The sequence below is a fragment of the Notolepis coatsorum genome, assembly GCF_963971535.1.
Source record: "Notolepis coatsorum genome assembly, chromosome: 10".
NCBI classification, from domain to species: Eukaryota; Metazoa; Chordata; class Actinopteri; order Aulopiformes; family Paralepididae; genus Notolepis; species Notolepis coatsorum.
In genome coordinates this window covers 96,189,828-96,217,327 of record NC_140174.1, presented here as the reverse complement: position 1 = coordinate 96,217,327, position 27,500 = coordinate 96,189,828, and the positions used below count along the sequence as shown (strand labels likewise).

Here is a 27,500-nt window from a genome sequence, read left to right as displayed (position 1 = left end):
TGTTAAAAAATAGGCATTCCGTCTAATAATTGAAATACATTTTTGTTACAATATTGTTAATGTGAGTTGACCAAGAGAGTGTTTCATCTATTATAACTCCAAGCAATCTGGCCTCCTTAACTTACTCAATATCTGCACCCTGCAAAGAAATATTTAATCTGTGATTCACTCTCTGAGCATGCTTTGAACAAATAATTAGACATTTTGTTTTGGATGCATTTAGTTTCAGCTTATTTACCGTGACCCATTCAGAAATCTGCATTAACTCACTTTGCTTGCCTAAGCATATATTGTAGTGTCATCTGCATAAATGGAACTGCTTACATTTCTTAAATTTGTGGCATATCATTTACAAATATTGAATATAATAATGGTCCAAGGCAACTTCCTTGAAGAATGCCACATTGTAGCGTTTTAAAGCTTGATAAAGTTCCATTAAACAGGACACATTGTTGTCTCATGAATAAATAACTTTTCATCCAGTTAGTAGCTGAGTGTTTGAAACCGTAATCAGCTAGTTTTGTAAGCAGCAGTTCATGATCAATGAGATCAAAAGCTGCGCTAAAATCTAACAGTACTATACCAACTAATAATTTACAGTCAATATTTCTTAGCCAATCATCAGCCAATTGTGTAAGTGCTGTGCATGTTGAATAGCCTGGTTTGTAAGCATGTTGAAAGTCAGAATTTAGGTTATTAAGGGAGAAGTAATTATGAATTTGTTTGAATGCAATTCATTCCATAAGTATACCTAAAACAGGTAAAATACTGATTGGCCTACTATTTGGTCCAGTGAATGATTCTTTTCTATTTTTTTTGGTAGAGGAGTGACCTTATTTACCATATTTGCGGATAAATTCCTTCCTTAAGACTCAAAAATGACATATCGGACCAGCAATACTTACAGCTGATAGCTTCACAAGTCTACTGTCCAGATTGTAGTGACCAGAGGGTTTGTTACATTTCAATTCAGACAATAGCTTTTCAATTTCTGAAATATTTGTGAGCAAAAATTCAAATTCACATTCTTTGTCCTTCATGATCTGACTTTTTATAATTGAATCTGATAAGTTACCCTTTACAGGTGGCATGTTGTCTCTTATAGTATTTACTTTATTTGTGAAATAGTTATTGAAATAATTTGCAATATCCAAGGGTTTAGTGATGAAACCATCCCCTGATTCAATAAATGATGGTATTTTACCCATTTTGTCTCTACCCTTGATTTGATTCAGAGTACTCCATAGTTTTTTTTACCATCATATTTTGTTTCTTCAATTCTGGCAGGGTAAGAATAGTGCAGGTAAATACAAGTTGTGTCAGGATATCCCTGCTGTTTCCTCTTGCCACTAGGTGGTAGCAGATATCTATCAGTGAAATGCCTGAGCAAAGAGATAGGTTTTAAGCTGTCTTTTAAAGATGTCTAGCGAGTTGGCTTCCCTGATGTTTTGTGGTAGTTTGTTCCATAGTTTTGGGGCATAGTTGATAAAGGCTGCATTACCGATCCTCTTTTGACTGCTTCTGGGAGCCTCTAGTAGTCCAGCAGCTGATGATCGCAGTGTTCTTGCTGGTGTGTAATTTATTAGAGTGTTGGCGATGTAGCTAGGTCCCTGTCCATTTAGAGCTTTGTATGTAAGGAGAAGGACCTTAAAGTCAATTCTAAATGTTACAGGAAGCCAGTGTAAAGCAGCTAAGACTGGACTAATGTGCTCTCTCCTTTTGGTTCTAGTTAGCAGTCGGGCTGCAGAGTTTTGGATTAGCTGAAGCCTCTCTGTGGTTTTCTTAGGGAGACCTGTGAAAAGTGCATTACAGTAGTCTAACCGGCTAGATATGAATGCATGAATTAGCTTCTCAGCATCGTTCTGATTAATAAATGGTCGTACTTTTGCTATATTTCTGAGATGGAAGAACGATGTTTTCGTCACTTTGCTAATATGAGAATTGAAGTTCAGTTCTGAATCTATGATAACCCCAAGACTACCTTGCTCCTGGGGCTGCCGCGGGGCGACTGCTGGAGCAAGCGCGCTACTGCTGGAGTTCGCTTCGCCTTTCACATCGCTGCAGAGCACACCGCTGTATGTTGGAGAACCAGCGGGCTGTATGTTGGAGAACCAGCGGTCTTCCTCACTCGAGTGAGACTAAAGCCGTGCACTGCACAGTCTCTAACAGTGTAACAGTAAGACGCATTTTGGATAAAAGTATTCTGTACTTCTGTATGACAACAATGTATGCCTTTCAAATGTTAAATGATTAAATGATACACAGCGAAATCTACGCTCTCGCCTCTCATCCTGCTCTCATCCTGCTTTCGCCAACGGCAGCGATGTGAAAGGCGAAGCGAACTCCAGCAGTAGCGCGCTTGCTCCTGGGGCTGCCGCGGGGCGTGGCCGCGGCGGGTCACGTGCCTGTCGGGGCCAATCAGGCCTACCCCGGAAGTAGGAACGGTTGCGGAACAGCTACAGGCAATCTGGACCACACACCTATTGAGTCCTCCCTTATATTATGTCCAGAGAATAATAAGGTAGTAAGTTGTTTCTGTGTAGATAAGTCTTTTTCCATTTTTAACCATCTTGATGACAAATCATCTGTAATCCAGGTGTGCAAGGGTCTAAGTTGAGCAGCCCAAAAATAATATTTGAGGTTAGGGAGGGCAAAACCGCCAGCAGTTTTGGCCAGCTGTAATGTTTTGAAACGCACTCTAGGTAATTTCCCCTGCCATATTAAACGTGAGAGTAATCGATTTAGTAAGTTAAAAGTGGGGTTATCAATTGGGATGGGCAGCATTTGAAACGGATACAGTAGTCTAGGGAGTATGTTCATTCTGATTATTTCATCTTAAAACCAGATTCTCATCTGTACAGGATCCAGAGATTGAAATTGAAAACTACTCAATAGTCAGGAGGGATAGAAACCAGTATGGAGGTGGCATCTGTGTGTACAGGGCACGAAATTAACTTTTTGACTCACCGGCCAGTGGCGGGTAGATGGGACAAATCTACCCGCCAAGCATATTTCTTACCAGCCAAATTATTTTTTATTTCTTTTTTTTTATAAAATATATATATTATATAATCATACTTGTAGTTGTATTATCTGCGAGACATCGCCACCATGCAACAAGTCAAAATGCTCGCTATCTGCAAACAGCTCCACTGTCTGTGTGTATACTCGAGTAGCCTCCAGCTCCAGCAAGGATTCTCCGGCGCTGCAGCTGGACCCTATACTTTACATTCAGCATGCAAGGATTCTCCGGCGCTGCAGCTGGACCCTATTCAGCATGTCCTCATGCGATGGAAGCCAGGGGCTCGAATACGCATGTTATAAGACATTGATATCAGGAGCTATCTGTAGCTACTGCTAGATAACGTTAAGACAACGCCTTAGTGAACTATTTAGTTTACTGGGACATTTCGTAGTGACTAGTGAGCTAGCGTGAGCTAACGTGAGCTACCTAGCCAACGGAGGTATTATGCACTAGACTATTGCTGGAGCATTTGTTGATATCAGGAGCTATCAGTAGCTAGCCGGCTGGATAACGTTACACAATGCCTCATGTATTAAACTAAAAGTAAATAGTTGACTGGGTCATTTTGTAACGGTAGCTAACGTTAGCTCACGGAGGTCCCACTGACTAGACTAACGTCACGGTGACTGTCCGAGGCAATAGCCTCTGTTTACATGCAGCATACAGAAACAGGTGCGGGAGGGGCAGGAGGAGTAGGAGGAGCAGTGCGCTGCATGTCTGTGCTGAGACAGCGAGTGAGAACTGCGCTAAGAATTGGATCATGTTTTTGATTGGTTTTCACATGACTATTTGATTGCCCGCCACATGGCGGACAGACCTCTCAGTCTCACTCGTCAAACGTAAAATCTGCCCGCCAATGGCGCTTGGCGGGCTCTAGTTTCGTGCCCTGTGTGTGTATATACACAAAGATACCAAATACATCAACCGTACTGACCTTAACCATGACGAAATTGAAACTGTTTGGATTGAAATCTTATTAGACAGGGCGAAACCAGTACTAGTAGGCACAATCTATAGACCGCCAGAACAGAGTGGCTTTTATGACACACTTGATGGGTGTTTAGCTGGGGTGGAGGGGGTAGAAAAAATTCTCATTGGGGACTGGAACACGGATATGCTGCGTAAAGCAGCACTGCACCCGTCTTCAAGGCCTTCAGTAGATTTTCTGATCTGCACGGTTTCAGCCAGCTAATCACCCAACCCACAAGGGTATGTGATTCGACACAAACCACCATTGACCTCATTTTGACCTCTGACAAGTCCATGATCTCCAATAAAGGGGTGATAGCATGCAGGTTAAGTGATCATTATATGATTTTCTGTACCCGCAAAAAGCTAAAACAGAAGGCCGGCTGTAACAAAACAGTCACATCTAGAGACCTCAAAACTTACTCTAGAGAGGCCTTTAACCTAGAACTGGGGAGCTTGGACTGGTCAGATGAACTCAGTGGTACACAGGTTGAAGAAACATGGTTTGGATTCAAAACCAAATTCACAGCAATACTCAACAACATGGCACCCATAAGAACCACCAGGGTTAAAAATTGCGCTGAGCCATGGATGCACACTGAAATACTGGCCGCTATGAAAACCAGAGACAAAAAATGCTCTGAACTTCATAAAAGTCAGACAAAGCTTTCCAAAAGCTCAAACAGTGAACTCCAAGCCCACGTGGTTGAACAAAAAATTCAAAGAAACAGACTAAGAAATGACGTAAAAACCATGATCAGAACCGCAAAAAGAAATTTCATCAACGACAAAACTGAGGAAAACAAAAACAAACCCCGCAAACTTTGGAAATTACTCAATAATCAACTAGGCTGCAGTAAAAAACTTAAAACCAGATTCTCAAACATAAACATAAAGACGGACAACACGCTCATCACAGACAAGCTGGATGTAGCCAATTACTTAAACATCTTCTTCACAAACATAGCCACAACACTGGTAAACAAACTACCCTCCCACTCAGGGCATTATGGGGTAGAACACATAGTAGCATACTACAAAAACCTAGGGGTCCACAAAGACGACTTCAAACTTGAAATGGTAACAACCGATGAGGTACTCAAAAAATTGAGCGCCCTCCAACCTAACAAGGCCACTGGCCATGACAACATCCCCTCCAAATTCCTCAGAGACGCAGCAGCCGCCATCACCCCAGTCATCACACACATAATAAACTTCTCTATAAAACAGGAACACGTCCCCAAGGACTTCAAAATTGCGAGAGTGACCCCTCTGCACAAAAAGGGCAGCAAATTAGACCCAGGCAACTACCGCCCTGTTTCTATTCTTACCTCCATCTCGGAAGTCATGGAGAAAATAGTCTACGAACAGGTCGAAAAGTACCTGGCGGAAAAAAATCTAATCTACGAATTCCAATCTGGCTTCAGAACGTCCCACTCCACTGACACATGCCTCCTCTATTTGAACGACCACATCAAACAAGAGGTGGACACGGGCAAATACTGCGGCATGGTCATGCTGGACCTACAAAAGGCCTTCGACACTGTCAATCACTCCATTCTGATTGACAAGCTAAAAGCAATTGGTTTTGATAGCTTATCAGTGAGCTGGATGCAATCCTATCTGGAGGGGAGAGAACAGATGGTAGAGGTAAACGGTACTCTATCCCCCCCCCCTCACAGTGAGCTGTGGTGTTCCACAAGGAAGCATACTAGGACCGCTACTCTTCCTAATTTATGCAAATGACATGTCGTCAGCCTGTGACTGCAACTTGTTCCTGTTTGCGGACGACTCAGCCCTGCTGGTCTCTGACAAGAACAAGTTGCAGGTTGAAAAAACCCTCAGCTCGGAACTAGGCAAAATCTGCATATGGCTCGCTGATAACAAACTATCATTACACATGGGCAAAACAGAGTCTTTTTGATTGATTGAATAGTTTATTGGTTTAGAATGGAAAATCACACATATACATTTGATCACAATATGAAACAGGTATACATTTTCTCCATTTACCAATAGGATTTCATAAAACACAATAAAGCCATAGGCTTGTTTCCATTGTGGTCCTTCATCATTGGTGTCAGTGGATTTATGTACTGGTGTGTGGACCAGGGTTTCCGTTAGAAAAAATTGTTGCCGGCCTCAGTGTCAAATGAGAGAAATTCCGGTCAGAGTTTATTGAGCTTAAAAACAATTGATAGGCAAAAGAATGACAACAAAACAAAAGAATGACATCATCAAGGCATGTAGATTTATAATATTTTTACTTAAAACTAGGCTACTTTTGCGTATAGTCATTATATTCCAAATAAGTCCCGAGACTCCGTGCTGCTGCCGACTTTAAATCAAATAGGTGTCTGTGGGCAGTCGCCCGACATTAATAAACAGCAGTCTGTTATAATCACATTTTTATGAGCTAACGAATTCTGTTATATTGGACATTTGTATTAATTATATCAAGCGAAGAACTGAGAAATTTGGCAGAGAGAGACGGCAACATTATCGTGGGTTTGCGTGACGACTCTCTCTCTCTCCACCTCCCAATTACTTATTTGCGAGAGTATGTCGATGCAGAGCAGCAGATTCAGCTGTTTTCTGGCTGTTTTCTGGCTCTATCTGGGGACCGCTCAGCAGCGCCCCCCACCCAACAGCTGAATTGCCAATGGCTGAATTGGAGTACTGCACTGTGCCGCTGCTGCTCCGGCTCTGCAGCTGCACATGCATTCGCAAACCCAGCACTAAGCTCTCGCTGACAACGTCGTTGTCATTATTAGAAGCAACGATGAAACAAATGTAATGATTGTTTTGTTCATCGCATAGGCTATTTAATTTTAGCCTATTTTAATACAATTCAAATAATCAAATTGTGCTTAGAGGGAATTATTTTCACCGGACATTAAGACCGGAGAGATTAAATATGTCGGACTTCAACAGATTTTGCCGGTCAAATACCGGTAATTACCGGCTAACGGAAACGCTGGTGTGGACGTGGGTGTTTGTAGTGTCTGTATGTCAGGATGTGTGGTATAAAAACAAAAAAATACATACAATAATATTCCATTTTATAGACAATAAAAAAATAAAAAAGGAACAACACATTAAAAACCCTTTGTTCACTACTCCCAGCTTCTGCTACTTATGATCCACCTCTTTATAGCTCATTTAAAAGTGGAGTATGGTCTTCAACTCCATTGGTAGGCTATTCCATTGTACTGCTGCTGAAGTGGCTCAGGAGGTAGAGCAGTCGTCTGGCAATCCGGAGGTTCCCGGTTCGATTCCCGCTCCTGGGCAGCGTGTCGATGTGTCCTTGAGCAAGACACTTAACCCCTAATTGCTCCCGATGAGCAGGTTGGCACCTTGCATGGTAGCCACCACCGTCGGTGTGTGAATGGGTAATATGTAAGTAACAAATTGTAAAGCGCTTTGGATAAAAGCGCTATATAAAAAAGCCATTTACCATTTACCATTTATATAGGAATGGTTTTGGCCTATTTTCCTATTGCATCTCACTGGGACGATGTCTGTAGGGCTCCCCCTGGTGGCGTGTCCGTGTACATCCCTTACCATGTTAAAATATCCACTGAGGTACTGAGGGACAGTATTCCCGAGTATCCTATGTGTTATGTTGAGTTTTATTTGAGAGACCCTCTCCTCAACCCTGAGCCATTTGAGGCTGTTAAAATGTGTCTGTGTAAGGTGAGTCCTGGGATGGAGTTTTAAAATCATTCTCTTCGGTTCAAATAACAAACTCAGCAAGACCGACGGCTTCTCAGTTGCAGTGGGTGACAATATTGTCACAAGGAAAGATGAAATTACCTACCTGGGTTCCATCCTAGAGGCAAATCTTTCCTGTGACAAAATGGCATCCAATGTAATAAAAAAAGTCAACCAACGAACTAGATTCTTGTACCGGATCTCCTCTTTGGTAAACAAGAATACCCTGAAGACTCTGGCAGGAGCACTCATTCAAGGGTACTACGACTATGCGTGCACCTCATGGTACCAAAGCACCTCAAAGGCGCTTAAAACAAAATTACAAACATCACAAAACAAACTGGTCAGACTACTACTTGACCTTACCCCCAGAACCCACCTCACCCCTGCCCACTTTGACAACCTAGGATGGCTTAGAGTAGACGACAGAGTACAGCAACTTGCAATGGGCCTGGTCTACAAGATACACTATACGACTAAGGTACCCATGTACATGTCAAAATACTTCCCAAAGGTCAGTGAATACCACAACCACTACACCAGAGGAAGCTCAACAAATCATGTTAAACCCAGATTCGGCTCAAACAAGGGACTAAACACGTTTCACAATTATGCCACATCAATGAACGCCCTACCCAAAGCTGTAAAGGAATGTGAATCCCTACCCACATTCAAAACCGCTCTTAAAGAGCACCTACGGGAGGCTGCAATTCGAAACTGGCCACCGTAAATGCCCAAAACCCCCACCACCTCCTAATAGACAGTCTCCTCCCCACCGCATGTATATATTCCCTCCCCGCCGTATGTATATTTCTATCCCACCCACCCACCCCCTCCTAATGTACAGTCCCCTCCCCATCATATGTATATACTCTGTCAGGATCTAGGGGTAACAGTACTGTATATTTGAATACCGTTTATGTCACAAATGTATCAGTACTAAATACCTATATGTCCCTATGCCATAAATGTCATGTATGTTGTGTATGTCATAAATGTCTATATGAATTGAAAATGGGGGACCCTGATGGAAACAAGACAAACGTCTTTCTCAGGTCTGCATCCCCTTAACAATTGTGTGTATTGAGCCGTACTGTATTGTACCCATTCTGCAATCTGTTAAATAAAGTTTTCATTCATTCATTCATTCCACCCTCCCTATCAAGGAAAGAGGCAGAACAGTCCATCTATCCACGTCCTCTCTGATCTTATTGATACACCTTGTGTAGTTGGCTTTATACAATTGGTCAAATGTGGGTGTTATGGTAATGCCTAAATATTTAATACCAGTGCTTGGCCATTTAAAAGGGAAGAGGGATCTGGCCTGTTGAGAAATGTTCCCCCCAATAGCCAGTGCCTCTGTTTTGTCTATGTTAATTTTGTATCCAGAGTAATAACCAAATGTTTTAATTTTACTCATAAGGCATGGAATCGACCTCACTGGGTCGGATAGGTACAGGAGGACATCGTCCGCATGCAATGAAATCTTATGTTCTTCCCCTCCCACGTTCACTCCCCTGATATTCACCTCCTCCCTTATCAATTGGGCCAGCACTTCTATTGAAATATCGTACAGTAGAGGAGAAAGACTGCAACCCTGCCTTACTCCCCGTTGTAGGCTGAAGGGAGTAGAAATGTTGCCATTCACACGCACAGAGGACTTCAAATCTGAATATAATACTCTAATATAATTAATAAATATTAATATATTAATATATATATATATAATAAGGACTTGGTTCTAACCCTGCTAGTATATAAACCACTGATAGTGGATGGACTTTGTAGCTTTAGCATACTGTACTACTGTAATACAGTAACATTCCCAACCATGAAACATGTTTCTTATTAGTTACCATGGTATTATGTTGATATACGGTTACAGTCCTGCATCAAGTATTATTTATTTTTATTATAATTTATTTTCTGGTACCAAGCTCAGAAATTCTCATTTCAGCTCAAACTAATCTAGTTTAAGATGATGTTTTATTATGTTCAGAAAACTAAAACATTGAAACCACTATTGAGGTGACATAGCTTTGTTGACTGTAGTGTTGACAGAAGTATTAGTATTATTAACCTATTCAAATGTTAATAACAACATAAAAGCTAATTTATCCCACTTTTATCAACCATAATATGCAGGTTTCTATATTCAAGTACCAGTACTAGGCATTTTCTACATTCAGCTATTGAAAGACAATATATTTAATGTAGTCACCGCTCCTTCTCCCTCTCCTCAGTGGAAGGATGATATATACTGCATAAATGATGATTTACAAGAATCCCAGTAAAAGTTTATTACGGTAATAATGAAGATAGTAATATGCACATGCCCGCAGTGTATGAGCTCCAGGGGTCACCAGGGTCAAATTGGATAATTTAAAGCTGCATACAGATAGAAAGTTATTCATGTAGTCCTCAGTTTGAGGTGAAATCATTTGCCGGTTTCCGTTTGTGTTCGTCCTTCTAAGTTAACCCTGGAGGAAAGCACAAACGACTGAAGCGCTCGAACCGTTCCTCATGAACAGGCAAACACAAGGAAGAGAAGCCTTGCATCCTGCCATGAACTCAGCCTTAAGGAGAAGAAAAGCCTTTTTGTTGAATACAAGTTTTTCTTTGAATTATTTTTGTATGCAGAGAATGTAGTTCACAGTTCAATATAAATCGCTGTGTTGGCAAAAGCAGGCAGGGAATGGTATTAACCATATGGAAATAAAAGAACTACCTGCCTGAATGCTTAACCTTTTATCATTTGTACTGCGTTACTTCATTAAGAGATGAATCTTTCCTCTTTTTGAGAGAATCACTTTGAAACGCAAAGGTAACACATAACACGTTTTACGTTAATGTTTTCCACATTTGAAACCCTTTTTTCACCACTGATCCCTCTGAGACATTGGTTTATGTAATGGTTGTTTAATGTAGTGCTTGCATAGTGTTATACAATAATAGTTTTCTCTGGTAATCTGTTTTTGGTGTTATTGTTGTCCCCACACAAGTGGTGCTTTATGAGATACCGTTGAACTCCCTGATCATAGTAATTGTTTTCTTTCATTAACACTAATCTAAAACAAAGGAAATGTCTGCCATCTGCTATCCTCTCAGATACAATACAATCTGTAACAGATCACAAATACCTTGGCTTTGTGCTCCACCATCAGCTTAAATGGAACCCATGGACTGACCTCATGAGCACCAAGACACAGCAAAGAATGTACTTTTCTTTTTTAAAGAAATTGTCTTTTAACATCCATCACAAAATTCTCAATGTTTTACTGTGCATTTATTGAAAGTTTTTTGGCAATGCTACTGATGCACAGAAACAGACGTTCACATGGCCAGTAAACTGATACGTTACCAAGTATCGAGCCCGTCTACAGAGACAGAGCGACGAATAAGGAAAAACAACATGGTGTTGGGGTGACCACCAGAGCCTCTCGCCTCCTCGTTTGAATGGTTGCCATCTGGGTGACGATATCGCCCCTCTTTTGTCACCAGAAATACATCCAGGTTTTCATTTGTTCCACAAACCATTGTGTTTTAAACAGGTAATGCACCAGCACCTTATCTCCCGTGCACTTTGACCTTCCTGGTCACAAAGGAGGTCCAGCTGGTCTAGACATGAGTTGCCCCCCGTTCTCTCTTTTTTCTCTCTCTTTACTCTTAATTCGTTGCAAGGTGTGTGTGGTATGTGTACGGAGTAGGCCTGTCCCCGACTAAGGATTTGTATAGTCGACTTTGATTGGCCAAAATTTGCAGATACTTGAACTTAAATCAGACATTAAGCACCCCCCACAGCCATTAATGTCTGATTTAACTTAACATTAAGCACCCCCCACAGCCCAAACAAAATGCATTCAACTAAGAGATTGGCAGTCGACTACGGCTCCTTTCGATCGAGTAGTCTACTATTCGACTAGTCGAGGTCAGCCCTAGTACGGGGTACGTCTGTCGGTGACTTCCGTGACGCCGTGATGAAACGCCTCGCAATTGTGCCGCAAAGCAATTTCCCCACGGGGACAAATAAGCGATCTATCTATCTAAAATGATAATCTATAAAACTAAGTAATGGACTGATGGCAGGTGGCTAAATGTTCATTTAGTGATTCACTGTGGAAAATAAATAACAGGGGACAGCGCTCTGACGGGCGCATGAGAAATCATTTTTCAATAATCTGCCGCGCGTCACGGCAGGAGACACTGTCGCTGACAGCAGAGATGAAATATTCTCCCGTGCTCTTTGTTTGAGAGGAGACTGGCCCAGATGGAAACGATAGTGTTTCATATCGACGCGTTCTGGACGGGAGAAATCTAACACACACACACACACACACACACACACACACACACACACACACACACACACAGACGCAGGATAAAAGCAGCAATGCCTTAAGACAAGAGACAGGGAGCTTTTTGGGTAAGCTTAGGCTTCTCATTCACTTTGATATATACAGAGAAACAGTAAGTGCTTTCCCCCCCCCCCCGCTTTTTTTTATTTTTTTAACAGTATTTCGTTAAGTGAGCAAAGTGAACTAAAATAACCGCAGATCTGGATACTTCACACAGCTAAATGGCTGCACACACACTCATGCTCCCTGGCTTTGTAATTCTACCACGAGAACTTGCAATCAGTCACCGGCTGTGCTATGTGACACTGGTATGTTTCTGATGAATGATATCCTCTGTGTCATACTCAGTGTAGTTAAATGGGGGATACATGTCTCTGGTTTAAACCGGTGAGACTTGACAGAAGGAGACGTGGTGTGTGTGTGTGTGCCCGGGTCTCACCGAGGACATTGTATTTTTTTTGTTTCCGACTATGTGTCCTGTGTCTCTCCACCCTGGCTCTCTGATGGGCTTTTTGAGAGGAAGCTGGCAGCGCCCCCATCTCTGGTCTTCCAGAGAGAAGGGGGGGGGGGGGGGGGGTGCAGAAGGAAAGAGAGAGGGTGTAGAGCTGGAGATTTATGGCCTAGGGGGAGATTGATTAGTGCCGTCACTAGCCCTGATGTACGGCTGGCACTCTCCACCTCCCAACCCATCAGCATTTACACACGCACACACACACACACACACACACACACACACACACACACACACACACACACACACACACACACACACACACACACACACACACACACACACACACACACACACACACACACACACACACACACACACACACACACACACAGTGGCATACGGCAGAGCACACACAGCTACACATACATCCAGACACATCTCGCTCCCCCAGGCCCCTCCTGTCGGTCTCCCAGAGCTGTCGCATGTTAAGTCGGAGCAGACACACTGCTGTTTTCTCAGCATTACCATTTTTTCCCCTGTCCATAGATAACGCCATCAATCACCACCACATACTACACACTGCCCTGGAAAGGAATGTGCCTGGGAGTGTTGGGGAGCGCTTCCTCTCCTCCTGTGTGTGGTGTTTGTTTTCCGCGGGGCAGTCTCGTATATATACACACCACCACCACCACCACCACCACCACGGTCGATGTGGAGCGGATGTGTGGATGTGCTCTTTGAAGCCGCGGAGTGACTGACTGACTGGGCCGGACTGTGCTCTGAACCGGGGGCCCGCCGCGGTGCAGGTGTGCGTTTATCATTCAGCGCGCGGCGCCTGGAGAGAGGCGGGCAGCTGTAGGCATGCTTCCCCAATTAAGTCCTGGGTGTGTGAGGAGTGTGGTTCATCCCTGCCGGCTCACCGGACACGATGCCCAATGGAGCTTTGGCCCCTAATCATCCGGCTCCACTCACATTCTCTCTCTCTCTCTCTCTCTCCCTCTCTCTCTCTCTCTCTCTCTCTCTCTCTCTCTCTCTCTCTCCCTCTCTCTCTCTCTCCCTCTCCGCTGTAGGTTGACCGCAGCAGTCCCCCGGCTGTAGTACCGTGCCCACCTCGCCATGCTGGCCTGTCTGCAGAGGAGGCAGCACCCGGTGTGTGCCGCCAGCAAGACCCTGGAGCCGCCGCAAGCCCTGGGACGAAAATGTGAGTTAAAAAAAGTGGAGCGAGGACGGCGTGGCAGTCGGGGGAAGGTTGACCTTGTGCCCGAATGTGAAGGAACGAGAGGCGGGCTTGTGTTTGTCCCTCGTATTTAAGTCATCATCAGTCATCCTGAATGATGGAAATTGATAGTTCCGCCCCCGGCTTGTGAACGAGTGGAGGAAAATGGACTTTCCGGCCGCTGTTGTTTTGTCACTATATACGCTTCCGAAGCGACTCTCAGGAATCCTAAGCAGTTTCACCCGCCCTGCACTTAGACCTTGGGCCGGCGTGTTGTTTGGCTACTCATTGTGAAAGCGAGATGTTTAGCCGTGCTGATTGTGCAGTCGTGGCAACAGGCTGAGCAGACAGTGTTTTAACGTGCCTCCCTGGCCCCGGTTGACCCCTGAGGGTCCGTAAACATTTACAGTGCTTGGCCCTGGTAAAGCACGACAGCTGCTCTGCTCGCTCCCACGCCGCAAAAACCCTCTCCGACTTGCCACGCAGCGGTGAAAAGGGACGAGATGGTGTCGAGGAAACCGGCAGAACTAGTTCTGACCGGCTTGGGATTAAAGAAAGCTGTATAGCAGCCAGGCATCATCCGTAAAGTGAATTTCTCCTTAGTTTCCTCGGGATTAGCCCTTAACAGAAAGCGTCTTCTTCTTCTTTCTGACGAGGGAGGGAGAGAGAGAGAGGGTCTTTTCCCCGTATAGAACTCCCCTCCCGTCTTTAGTGGCCTTTGTTTACATGGCAGGCCTGCTAGCTACCTCAAGCCGATTAGAGGGGGAGGCGGATGGAGAACAGGAGAGCACTAACCTAGCAGTTTCTACCTAAGCTTAAAAGGGGCTTAGTAGCAGTAGCGGGGTCTGTTCCTCTTCCTCAGTGTATCAGCCCCTCTACGCTGCACAGTGAAAGGCTTTAAAGAGGCTCTGATTGGCTGTGGGGGAGGAAATTAAGAGCTGACCGTGGTCTCATTTCTCAATGCCTCACCGGCCAATTAGCTACCTCGCTCTGCTCAATGTCTCGCCCACTATCAGAGGGGAGAGGAGCAAAGGGGACAAGGTGACTGGCTACGGTCCTCACAGTATTGGCCAAGCTGCAGAGCTAAAAGGTTATTTATAAACCCTATACTCTTACCTAAACCCTAACCTTAAAGGGGACACGTTGTGTGTATCATTTGAACACGTTTATACTTCCTTTCATCTGTGGCACGTGTTTAGTATGTTGTTTTTGCAATGAAACTAGTCTAAATCTATTATTTCTGAATTATTTCCATCACCACACCATGCCTCGCTACTCCACGCCCAAGAGTGAAACATTTTCAAAATTGAGAAGTACATTAGGCAGGCGTTCCTGGCTTGCTTCCTCACCTTACCTCTGCATTCAGCTTTGCCTATGTGTTGATTACAATATGGAGTTATTTGTGTTTTGTTTGTGTGTTAGTGTGTGTGAGAGAGAGAGAGAGAGAGAGAGAGAGAGAGAGAGAGAGAGAGAGAGAGAGAGAGAGAGAGAGAGAGAGAGAGAGAGAGAGAGATCCATGCGGATGGGAGGGCAGCTCTATAGCTGAGTGGGGTTCAGCTAGGTTCACTAATGAGGTTTCAGAGAGAGGTGGAGAGAGAGGGAAACTGTGTGAAATGGAATTAGAGAAGGTTGGGAGATGCAGAGAGAGAGGGAGAGATATATAGAGGGAGAAAGAGAGAGAGAGAATGGTCGTCTTAATCGATTCCCTCCTTCCAATTTCTACAGGATTAGTCCGCTTCCTCTCAGGGCCTTTTATTGAGGAGCAGCCAGTGGGAGTCAGAGCTAGAATCAATAGAGAAAAAGAACTGTGTCTACTTGCCCTTCCGCTCACTGCCCCCCAACCCCTCTCTCTCTCCCCCTCACTCCAATTTACCCCCCTCTCTTTATGCCCTCCCTATAACTTGCTCAGCCACCCCCCCCCCCCCCACCCCCCCCACCCATCTCTCACTTTCGCCCCCCCCCCCCTCTCCCTCCACCTGTTAAACCCTTTGATTGAAAGATTACCACAGTGGCTGACTTGAGGTCCATAATAATGTGTCACATTAGTGTGTTTGAGCACAATAGTCTCCTTTCTGTCCCTGTGGAGGTGCGAGGGTAGGGTTTCATCATTGTGCAGCGCTTGGCCTCAATGGGGCGATTGTTTGGGCCCTGAAAGGGGCGCGGAGGGGCAGATGTTGGCTTTGGCTGGTGAAACGTGGGCACGCTCGGCTCCGGCACGCAGCCCGGGCCCCCCATGATTGATCAGCCGCCGCCCGGTTAGCGCCACCAAGAGGGGTGGGGAGTGTCAGTAAGGTGACCTGGGCTCTCAACAGGAGGCTGACTACCATAATACTCCCCTCAGAAAGACGGCGAGAGAGAGAGAGAGAGAGAGAGAGAGTAGGGCTGGGCGATATAACGATAACGATAAATATCGCGATATATTTTAAATAATCGATATCGAATATCGAAATAAATTTTTTTTTTTTTTTTTTTTTTTTTTTGCAACAGGGCCGTTTTAAAACCAGAGACAGTGGACAGACTTGTCTTTCTTGCCTGCAACTTAAAGTAATGGCTTTGCTTGTCCAAATGACAATACTGACCAAATTGAGATTTATTTTTCTCTTGTCCATTTATTTTGTTTGCTTTCTAATTTAAAATACAGTTTGAAACCGTCTGTACACAGTAGGCTATGTGTGCTAGCAGAACTAGACTCCAGTCACAAGTCATGGTGCACATGTGCGGTGGTTTGTCCACCAAAAAAGCGCCAAAAGATAGAAAATAAACTAGCAGAGCCAGAACTGTTCAACTCCCCTGGAGCCACAGCCAGCAGAGAAGCCGGTTTACTTTCGCTTTTAAACCAGCTGCAGCCTGAGAACTGGAGTGTGAGGGGATGTAACACTAAAGATGGCGGCAATGACAAAGAATTGCTGCAAAATAAACATACATCTGTTGTTTAAAAAAAAAAAAAAAAAAAAAAATGTAATATACTTATAACAATTCGATAATTATCGATATCGAGAAATATGATAACATTATCATATCGTTATCGCGATATGATTTTTTTCCATATCGCCCAGCCCTAAGAGAGAGAGAGAGAGAGAGAGAGAGAGAGAGAGAGAGAGGGGGAGAGAGACAAAGAGAGACAGAGAGAGAGAGAGAGACAGAGAGAGAGAGACAGAGAGAGACAGAGAGAGACAGAGAGAGACAGAGGGCATGTGAGGGGATTACCTGGCAGAGAGCGGTAGAGGTGAGGTGAACTGGGCCATTTGCATTTGCTGTCCTTTGCACAAAAGCAGTGGGGGAGGCCAGGCTTGGAAGTGGCATGGAAGGGGGATGAGAGGGTGCGGAGGGGGGGGGGGGGGGGGGTGGGGGCACCAGGGTATTAGAAAAAGCCCCAGCATGCAGATGCCGTGAGGCTGCACAGTTCATTGATGCGACTCCCATTAAAAATCCCTCATACCCTCAATAAAAAAGGACTTAACTGGCTCTACCATCAGCTGGAAGCGTTCAGATCGGCTCGCCAGACAATCAATTTCCCCCGAGCGCACAGAGCTTAGCGGGAGAAACGGGAGGCGGAGAGCGGGAGGTTTCCATTATCACAGCCCGCTCTGTGTCTGGGCTGGGGGGGGAGGAGAGGGGTATAGAGGGAGATGGGGAAAGACAGACAAGTGGGGGGGGGGGAGACATTGGAGCTGGCTTTTCAAAAAGCCATTGACTGCCTGCCCTTAAAAATATCATATTGGATTAGCCTCACAGGGCTCTCTTTTGATATTTTCTCTCTGACCGTGGTGTTAAAAGGAGTGCAGAGCATTACTTGAATTATAAATCATAGCTACTTGCTTTCAGTGTTGCCCAAACTCTCCGCGTATGTGGCTGTACTCTCCAGTGCCAGCCCCTGTCAAAATCCCCCCCCCACCCACACGAGTGACATTTGTAGCGTGCCCCCTCCTACACCCCCCCCCCCCCCCCCCCCCACGTCTCTCTCTACCGCTGCCCTAGATGGAGACATGAAAGGCAGAGACGGCAGTGGGAGCCAGGGCCTCTCATCACGCCGTGCCCCAGAGAGAGGGCACCCAGTCCAGTCAGATGAGAGAGAGAGAGAGAGAGAGAGGGAGGGAGAGAGAGAGAGAGAGAGAGAGAGAGAGAGAGAGAGAGAGAGAGAGAGAGAGAGAGAGAGAGAGAGAGAGAGAGAGGCCCTGCAGGGACGCCACTGACCCCAGCCACTCAGGCCTGCCTCTTCTACCTCTGCTTCCACCCTGATCTTCCCCCTCCAACATGGGGCTTGAGTCCCAGGGAGCAGGGGTGAGTGCAGTGGGGGTGTGGGGACTGGGAGGTGTGGCGGCGGAGAGTAACACTGAGGAGGCTGGACAGGAGGCCACAGAGTCCACCACCTCCTCTCTGCCACATGTCGAGTCTAAACCCCCTCAGCTGACTGGCTATTTCCACAATGTCCCTGTGTGTCTTCAGACTCTTAAAACAGTGGTTCTCGATTGTCCTGTTTCACTATTCGGTTACTGTGTAAACAGAACACATAATGCTGCTTGTTCTCGTTGAGGAGAACTGGAGCTGTGGGCTTTTGTAATTTGACAAATTATGACTAATTGACAGAATACGACAAATAAACATCATTTAAGCCTATGTAAGCCTCCCTTAATTTACTTTACTACAGCTGTTGTAATAGCTAAAAATAGCAAGAGTCCCATTCACTTTGACTAGCTAACCTCCACGAGACATGCTTTTTACATAACAATGTAATATTAAAATACTACTTTGGCATCAGGACCAGACATTAGACCTTGGTCATGATCACGTATGATCACCAAATATATTAGATAACTCCTCTATCTAATTTGTTCTTTATCCCGACCCTGTCAGAATGTTTTGTGACACACTTTTGGGTCCCGACACCCACTAGTTGAGAAACAATCTTCTAGAAGTTCTTTTATGCATTACTGTACAGTTATGTTTGTTAGAAGTGTGACATTCTGTCAGCATTTTGATGCTCATATTGTTATATATATATATATCAGTGGAGGCTGCTGACCAAATTTTTAGGTGAAGCACAAATTATTATATTATATTATATTATATATTAAATTATATTTTTTAAACATCCCCAACGCTGCAACACCCCCATTCCTCCCAGGTGTCAGGCTCCTCATTCGCTTCCATTCATTTTGGGGACCATGTTTAAATATCATACTTGTCATACTGAAGTATAAACAAACTATACTGCTGTGACGATTTCAATAACACAGACCATTCTGAGTCAATGGTATGCAAAACTGTACATTGGAATATCTAACATGTATTTACCACCTTCCTCTGCACGAGGCCACAGATGGGTTTTATGTAACACAAGGACAATGAATGAATGAATGAATGAATGAATGAATGAATGAATGAATGAATGAATGAATGAATGAATGAGAGAGAGAGACAGAGAGAGACCACGGCGGGTTTATATTAACACAACAGAACTGAATGAGAGAGAGAGACAGAGAGAGACCACGGCGGGTTTATATTAACACAACAGAACTGAATGAGAGAGAGAGAGTGTGTGAATGAATGAATGAATGAAAACTTTATTTAACAGATTGCAGAATGGGTACAATACAGTACGGCTCAATACACACAATTGTTAAGGGGATGCAGACCTGAGAAAGACGTTTGTCTTGTTTCCATCAGGGTCCCCCATTTTCAATTCATATAGACATTTATGACATACACAACATACATGACATTTATGGCATAGGGACATATAGGTATTTAGTACTGATACATGTGTGTGTGTGTGTGTGTGTGTGTGTGTGTGTGTGTGTGTGTGTGTGTGTGTGTGTGTGTGTGTGTGTGTGTGTGTGTGTGTGTGTGTGTGTGTGTGTGTGTGTGTGTGTGTGTGTGTGTGTGTGTGTGTGTGTGTGTGTGTGTAATAATTAACAAGCATACTATAATCACAGGTGTATTATGGTTCAGTGCAGGGTCCATGTGTGTGGCTTGTTTCCAATAACAATAGTCCATGTATCTTTTGTGTGTGCGTGTGTTTAAGACTGTGGTCTTTGTGTTATGGTTTGTAACCGACCCCAATCGCACAACACAAGACAGGTATGATGGTTTGCCAAGAAACAGATATTTATTGAACAACAGGGAAACACAGGGAAAAGGGCACTGTCCCTTTAAGGGAGAAACACAAATACAGGAATATAATATGAGGGGAAGGAAAGGTGCCTTTAAGAGGCGGGCAGGAAAGGGAACACTAAGGGAAAGAAAGGGAACACCTAAGGGAAGGTTAAGGGAACGCCTTGGGACAGAGGAACTAGAGACTAGGTAAACCAGGGACAAGGAGAACTAGGGAGAGAGGACTAGGGACTAGAAGAGCTAGGGAAAAGGAGAAACGGGGACTAGGGGAACTAGGGACAAGGAACTAGGTGGAACTAGAAGGGGAGAACTTGGGACCAGGAACTAGGTGGAACTAGAAAGGGGAGAACTAGGGAACAGGAACTAGGTGGAACTAGAAAGGGGAGAACAAGGGAACAGGAACTAGGTGGAACTAGAAAGGGAGAACTTGGGACCAGGAACTAGGTGGAACTAGAAAGGGAGAACTAGGGAACAGGAACTAGGTGGAACTAGAAGGGGAACAGAGGCCCGCGGAGGCGGGCTGGGGAACAGGGAGGAACTGGGAGGACTGGTGGAAATCATCTGGGCCGCTCTGCAGGACAGAGGAGATAGTTAATGCACAAAAGGGAAAAAACAGAGCAGGTGCAGAACAGTCCAAATAAACAAAGTGAACAAAGTAATAATATCTTCGTGTGACAAACACACAGGGGGAGATGTAAAGTCCAAAAATACTATTCTAAGTGAGAACCAAAAACAGAGGCAATACGCTGGGAGAGTGACATCACAATCTAAACTCAACCAGGCGTATGCGTAAAGGTACAGGAACAGCAGCGGGAACGGGGGCAAGGGCACTACGCTGAGTGAGTGACATCACAATCAAAACTCACCCAGCGTATGCGTAAAGGTACAGGGACAGCAACGGGAACGGGGGCAAGGGCACTACGCTGAGTGAGTGACATCACAATCAAAACTCACCCAGCGTATGCGTAAAGGTACAGGGACAGCAACGGGAACGGGGGGCAAGGGCACTACGCTGAGTGAGTGACATCACAATCAAAACTCACCCAGCGTATGCGTAATGGTAAGGGGACAGCAACGGGGCGAGGGCATCGCCACCGGGGCGGCTGGCTGTCCGAGCCGAGGGAGAGAGTGCTGGAACAGTGGCGGTGACGAGGGCATCGTCCACCGGGTAGCCGCTGTCGGAGCCGAGGAACAGAGTGCTGGAACAGTGGCGGTGACGATGGCGGTGGCGAGGGTATCGCCACCGGGGAGCCGGGAACAGAGTGGTGCGCCACTGCTTGAGTGCGCACCGGAACCGAGAGACGCGTCGGGGTGCGTCTGCGAGGAGGAGTGTGCCAAGCACGAAGGTCTAGAAGATGCGCGTTGCGCGCTGGTCTGGAGAGCGTGCCAAGCTCGAGGGTTCTTGGAAGATGCGCGTTGCGCGCTGGTCTGGAGAGCGTGCCAAGCTCGAGCGTCCTTGGAAGATGCGCGTTGCGCGCTGGTCTGGAGAGCGAGCCAAGCTCGAGCGTCCTTGGAAGATGCGCGTTGCGCGCTGGTCTGGAGAGCGTGCCAAGCTCGAGGGTTCTTGGAAGATGCGCGTTGCACGCTGGTCTGGAGAGCGTGCCAAGCTCGAGCGTCCTTGGAAGATGCGCGTTGCGCGCTGAGGACTGGAGAGCGTCTGCGCTGGTCTGGATGTGCGTCAGGACGAACAGCTGCGCGGGGGTCTGCAGTGGAACGCTGGGGTGCCTCCCGTGGAAGTACAGGGAGCGCAGACCAGTCTCCCCCACAGGCAACGGCGACAGCTGGCGAAGGCTGGAGCAAACATCTCGACGCCGGAGAATGGAACAGCATAGGCAGACAGAGGATCTCCCGAAAGAGTCTAGATGTTTAGAGAATATGACTCGGCAAGTTTACAACACGACCCCACGCCAAAACGAGGGGAAGCGCCCTGGTATTTAAAGCCCACAGGGGGACTAATTAGCCTGCCACCACAGGTGCGAGAGATAATAGAATATCGAACAGGTGTGGCCACTAAGGGTAAGGAACGAGAGGGTGGGGGCTAGAGAGAGTGAGTGAGAAGGGAAAATAAACAGTATAGAAGGGAAATAAACAGTATAGGCTTAAAGAAACAGAGAAAAGGTAGTGAGCAGCGGGCAAAACCTCACACTTTGATAATGAGAATGTTATAGTTCTTCTTTCTACACATGAATGAATGTGAATGGGTACAATACAGTACGGCTCAATACACACAATTGTTAAGGGGATGCAGACCAGAGAAAGACTTTCGTCTTGTTTACATCAATTCAGTGCCACATACACACAGTCCTCATATCCCTCCCATACAATACGCACAACACAACAGACTAACTTGTCTTGCTCAATACTTGTTTATGAGTTTTAAGAGACAGCACTGTAATCTCTCTCAACCAAAGCTCTACTAGTTAACAAAGATCTCCACCTTGCTATCTGAAACACTGACACCATTATCAACCTAATAATATCAACCTGATAATATTGAAACATTATCAATATAACGTTAGCTACCAACTTTAGCAGGGCTCCTAATAACACAAGATACATTTCACTATGAATTGAAAATGGGGGACCCTGATGTAAACAAGACGAAAGTCTTTATCTGGTCTGCATCTCCTTAATAATTATGTGTATTGAGCCGTACTGTATATTGTACCCATTCTGCAATCTGTTAAATAAAGTTTTCATTCATTCATGCCTTTTGAAAAGTGACATGGTCGATGTAGGAGTTATGATGCGGTTTCAATTCGGTTACAGTAACGTTACACAAACTGACATTCTAAAGCCAAGAAGACACTTACCCATAAAGACGGTATCTCGATCGATCTCATCTATCGTTGAATAGTGCAGCTTCTCCATGTGACGAGTCCGACTCGAGCCGCGTGCATTAATCCCATGGGAAATGTAAACAATAGTGCATCGCTAGCCAGCTTGTTGCATCAAATTGATGTTTGGCTTTTGTCTCCAGAGTGAAGTTAAACTACTACACTTCGGCTGGTCCAGGCTAAGCACTGCAGGCTTTCGTTTGACAACAACTGAGATAAAATATATATATATATATATCATCAAACAGCAGTCTTTTGTGATCTAATCGATCCTTCATTTGCGTGAGGATGCTGTCGAAATCCACTATTCTGTTGATGCGTGACACACGTTCCATTTTTGGGATTCTGACTCCCGACAGGTGGTCACTCAGACAGTCACCCAAGCGATTCACCCAAATAAAGTTTTCATTCATTCATTCATTTGCTGTCTCGTTATAACACAAACAGCTCACCATGAACCATGACAAGCTTAATTACGTTAGTTAGCATCCAAGCTAGCGTGATAACATTAGTAGTTATTATCATCCAAGCTAGAAACTGCTAGGCTGCCTGCTTATACCTGCAATAATGTTGTCATCCTCCTGGACAGATAGACTTGTTAAATCATAATATCCACAGGTGTGTTGTGCTGGTCCTCAGCAAATGTCCCGCCGTGAAAAATAAGTTGCTATTAAAGTGCTAAATGTTAGATACGAACGTGGCTGCTCTCAGTGCTCTGTTAATAAAATGTTCAATCAATCAATCAATCCCGCGAGGGGAGAAACAGCTGTGTAGCTACAGAGCTGCAGACGTAGGAGCCATAGTCTGATTGGATTTTGAAGGTTGTCAATCGTTCAACCTCCGTGTATTGGATGTCAAGGGCTGTCAATCAATCAATCCTCCATATTATTTTTTTAATATATATATAGGTATATGTAAATTAATAATAATTATGAATTATGAGTGAATTTGTGTTTCACGTGTTGTCATAGAGAAACCTCCACTGATATATATATATATATATATATGGCATATTTGTGATTCCAGAGCCACAATGGCTGTGCACATTTGCCTTGTCCTTTATTCTGCTCCCCGAGAGGGTTTGACCTCATCAGCCACACATTGCTGCCAATCCCATATCTGCCCCGTGATTGGACCAGACCCTAGGCCCAATATCTGGGTGTTTCCTCAAGCCGCTAATCCTGTAGGGCCCTAGCTCCTAGCACACACACACACACACACACACACACGCACACACGCACACACGCACACACGCACATCCAGAAGGTCCCGTGACATCACCCAGCAAGCCCGAGGAGCCAATCAGAGAGGTGTAGGTGAGAAAAGTCCCAGAGGACCTGATATCCCAGGTTCACACAGCATGTCAGGCCACCTCTTCCAGCCTGATGGACACAGACAACCTGGCCTTGTCACAGACCGCCTGAGGACATGACATGCTGTCCACCTGGGGATTGTAGTTTTCCTAACAGCCCTGTGCCTCTCTGCAGGCAGAGCTGCTGGAGCCATTAGTGTGCCTCCCTCAGCCTCTTCCAGCCCTAAGCTGCACCAGGCGGTGCGGGAGAATATGCTCAGGTAATGACCCCCAGGCCATCGCCCCTCTGCACTGTTGTCTGAGCCTGTGCTCAGACATAACAATGGAATTGGCCTTCCGTATCAAATTGCAGCACTGTGCCTCCCGACGGCTGTTATGTGCAGGGAGGAAAAGGGGGGAGCCTTTTTCCTGTAGAATATTTAAATGTGGTCACAAGTGGCAGCAGAAATAACAACCTTTACCCTGATTGCCTTTAAGCCCCGGAGGGAGAGGGGGAATAAAGTGGAACTGGATAAAGAGAGGGATGGAGAGAGAGAGAGATGGATGGAGAGGGAGAGAGATGGATAGAGAGAGAGAGAGAGAGAGAGAGAGAGAGAGAGAGAGAGAGAGAGAGAGAGAGAGAGAGAGAGAGAATCTGCATGCACTTGACCTTTTCCCACTGATTGAACTACCTCGTTTCCAGCTCCCATTTGGAATTCCGCAGAGTGCGCATGTAGGCTGTCATTATTCCACACTATGTGGGAAACAGAGAGGTCACAGGGTTTTTCCTTTCCCTATAGTGAAATATGATTGACGTCTGTCTGTGGCACTCATGTCACACGTACCCCCATGCATCCATTTTTATCACAATCATTATACAGCCAATTTGAATTAGCATATATTCTGGTTAGTATACTCCACTGCTTAACATAAAATAATAATTCTACACTATCGATAAAAACATTACTTTTATTACGCGTCGTCCTTATCTTGGGGCTTTGCCACATTCGCAGCACATTCTGCCGCGCTGGCGCCTCAGTGCTGGCACACAGAGGAGCGTTTCCGGCGGGTGGCGTCCCACAGGGCAATGCCTTCCCCCTGCCCTCTGCCTTCTGCTCTGGATGTGGGGGTGTGGAGCCGTTCTTATTGCTTCGGGGGGGGTCAGCTCTGGGGAGAGGGTTTCTGCTCTGCCTCGGGTCACAGTGGGACTCTTTTTGGGTTGAGACCCAGCGCTTCCAAAGCCTCCGAGCTGGCATTTGGGGGGCATCCCGGGGCGCAGGGCAGCAACACACACTATCTCTCCCTCACCCTGCCTGCCAGAGAGCTGGAGGGGGGCAGGGGAGTGTCCACGGACCCCGCTGTCCCACAGGAAATGACACGCCGCCCCGTGCCATCTCTTAGCTGAGGCCGCAGCGGGGGGGGGGGGGGGGGGGGGGGCGAGGGCGGGAGAGAGGGTGGTGTCTCTCTCCTTCCTGGCCGGATTTATGGCAGTGCTGTAAAAAAGGGTAGACCCTTGTCGTTACAGACAACGGAATAATTAATAGTGTTATTATCTCATTTATGAACTTATGCTGATTAGAAAAAAATGAAAAGAAAAGGCCACATATCTTGCCTGTTAGATTTCAAACTAGAGAACTAACTACACTCTGTCTGGACAACCAGTCCATTAGAATGCCTGAGACTACTATGTAAAAAAAAAAAAAAAGTGTAAGAAGAAAAAGAAATTACAAAAAAATAAAGGGGTGGGCGGTTATTTCTGGTACCCAGAAAAGTGGTGGGATCTGGTGTGGCAGCAACTAAAAAGGGACTCTTATCACAGTTCTGATGTCTACAGACCACCGTGCGTCTTCAACTCTCCTTGGCGAGTGTTTTGCAATGCACAAACCGGGCATAGCCATTTAGAATTACACGTTTAATTTATCGGAAGACAAAGCTTGTTTTCTTTTTAGGTGTGTAGAGCAAAGGCACTTGGGCAATTGGGATTGTCTTCTGTGCCCCTGAACATAGCAGCTCTCAGCTTGTTTACGCTGCATCTCTAAGGTTTCAAAACACAATTTCATGGCATTTCAGCGCGGCCCGTCTCCCCCAGCGGCGTGGTGGGCTGTACCGGGAGCAGGGGGTGCAAATTGGCCACAGCACAATGTTAATGTTGTCACCTCTGCGGGACCTTTAACTTCAATTAGTGTGGTCGGCTCATCTGACGAGGTCCATTGGTATGTTGTGTGCATGTGTGTGCGTGTGCGTGTGTGTGTGTGTGTGTGTGTGTGTGTGTGTGTGTGTGTGTGTGTGTGTGTGTGTGTGTGTGTGTGTGTGTTGCAGTCTTAGTTTTCTAAGTTGTGTAGAGGTGTCAGATGAGTGACCCTGACAGCCAGTTCTACGTCAGTGAGCCCCTAGGTCAGTCACACTGGGCCGCTATGTCAAATGTTAAAAATAGAAGATGCAAATGAATGTCGCCAATCAAACCAATAGACCTCTCGCGCTTATCGTCACTTTTCTGCGCCGAACAAGGGAGAGGGGGTTCCTTTGGCATGGGAAAAATGAATGGGTTATTATTATTAAGCTAAGCCTCCGTGGTTCACGCAGTTTCGTGCTTTAAACATGATTTGTGCAGTCTTAAATTCAGCCAGGTCCCAGAGTTTCATGGCATGTGATTTAAAAAATAGTGTGTTTGTGTGTTCCAGATATCCTACCTTATTGATAATCAAATCAAAATCAAATGTATTTGTAAGGCCCGACAACACACGTTAATGTCCCTTCAGGCTATGGATTTGCGGTGTTTTCCAGCTTATACAAAAAATATATATATTATTTTGGAATATTGCAACTATACTACACAAAAACGTGAGTACACAAGTTCAACTCATGTTCAGCCCTATGTTACTCATTAGCACTAAAAGTGATTTTTGCATGTGCTATAAGCATAAAGTATAAAGATAAGCTTTGCAAAAAAAGTATAAAGTCCTCAAGTTCAAGTAAAAAAAAATTGCCACTTTTCTGGGCGCATGTTTTGTGGTTACATTTGGGATATTGCAACCACTGCAGAAAAATGTGAGTACACAAGTTCACGTTCAACTCAAGTTCAGACCTATATGCTACTCTATTTCATTAGCACTAAAAGTGATTTTCCTTTTTTGCATTAGTAACTTCAGAATGTTATCTTTCAAAAGAGACCAGGCGTATGCATGTGCTATAAGTATAATGTATAAAGATAAGCTTTGCAAAAAAGTATGCAGTCCTCAAGTTCAAGTATAAAAAAAAAAAATTGCCGCTTTTCTGGGTGCATGTTTCCAAGCATATGTTAAAACAATAAAGGCATCTTTGAGTAAACTTTGAGTAGAGATTCAAGAGGTTTATTCATCACATACAGTACAGTACACAAGACATAGTGAAATGAAGGTGGCCATGCCTGCTTCGATTGTGCAAAGTATCATTAAGTATCTCGAGGCTGGGGCCAGCATGTCCTCTTTTTTGGAAAACAAAATATGGTCACCCTAACATAGTGCGTTCCCTATCTGACATGTTATC

The 27,500-nt window shown here is 45.2% G+C and overlaps 1 protein-coding gene across 1 annotated transcript in view; it reads left to right on the top strand.

The window, feature by feature from the left end:
• The window catches only part of fam222aa (family with sequence similarity 222 member Aa), a gene marked incomplete at its 3' end in the record, with an annotated part of 97,281 nt that overhangs the window by 45,578 nt on the left and 24,203 nt on the right, over positions 1 to 27,500 (top strand). The window contains exon 2 of the mRNA XM_084322398.1: positions 13,588 to 13,732. Coding sequence (XP_084178524.1) covers positions 13,634 to 13,732 — 99 coding nt within the window. The 5' untranslated portion in view covers positions 13,588 to 13,633. The remainder of the gene's footprint in view (positions 1 to 13,587; positions 13,733 to 27,500) is intronic.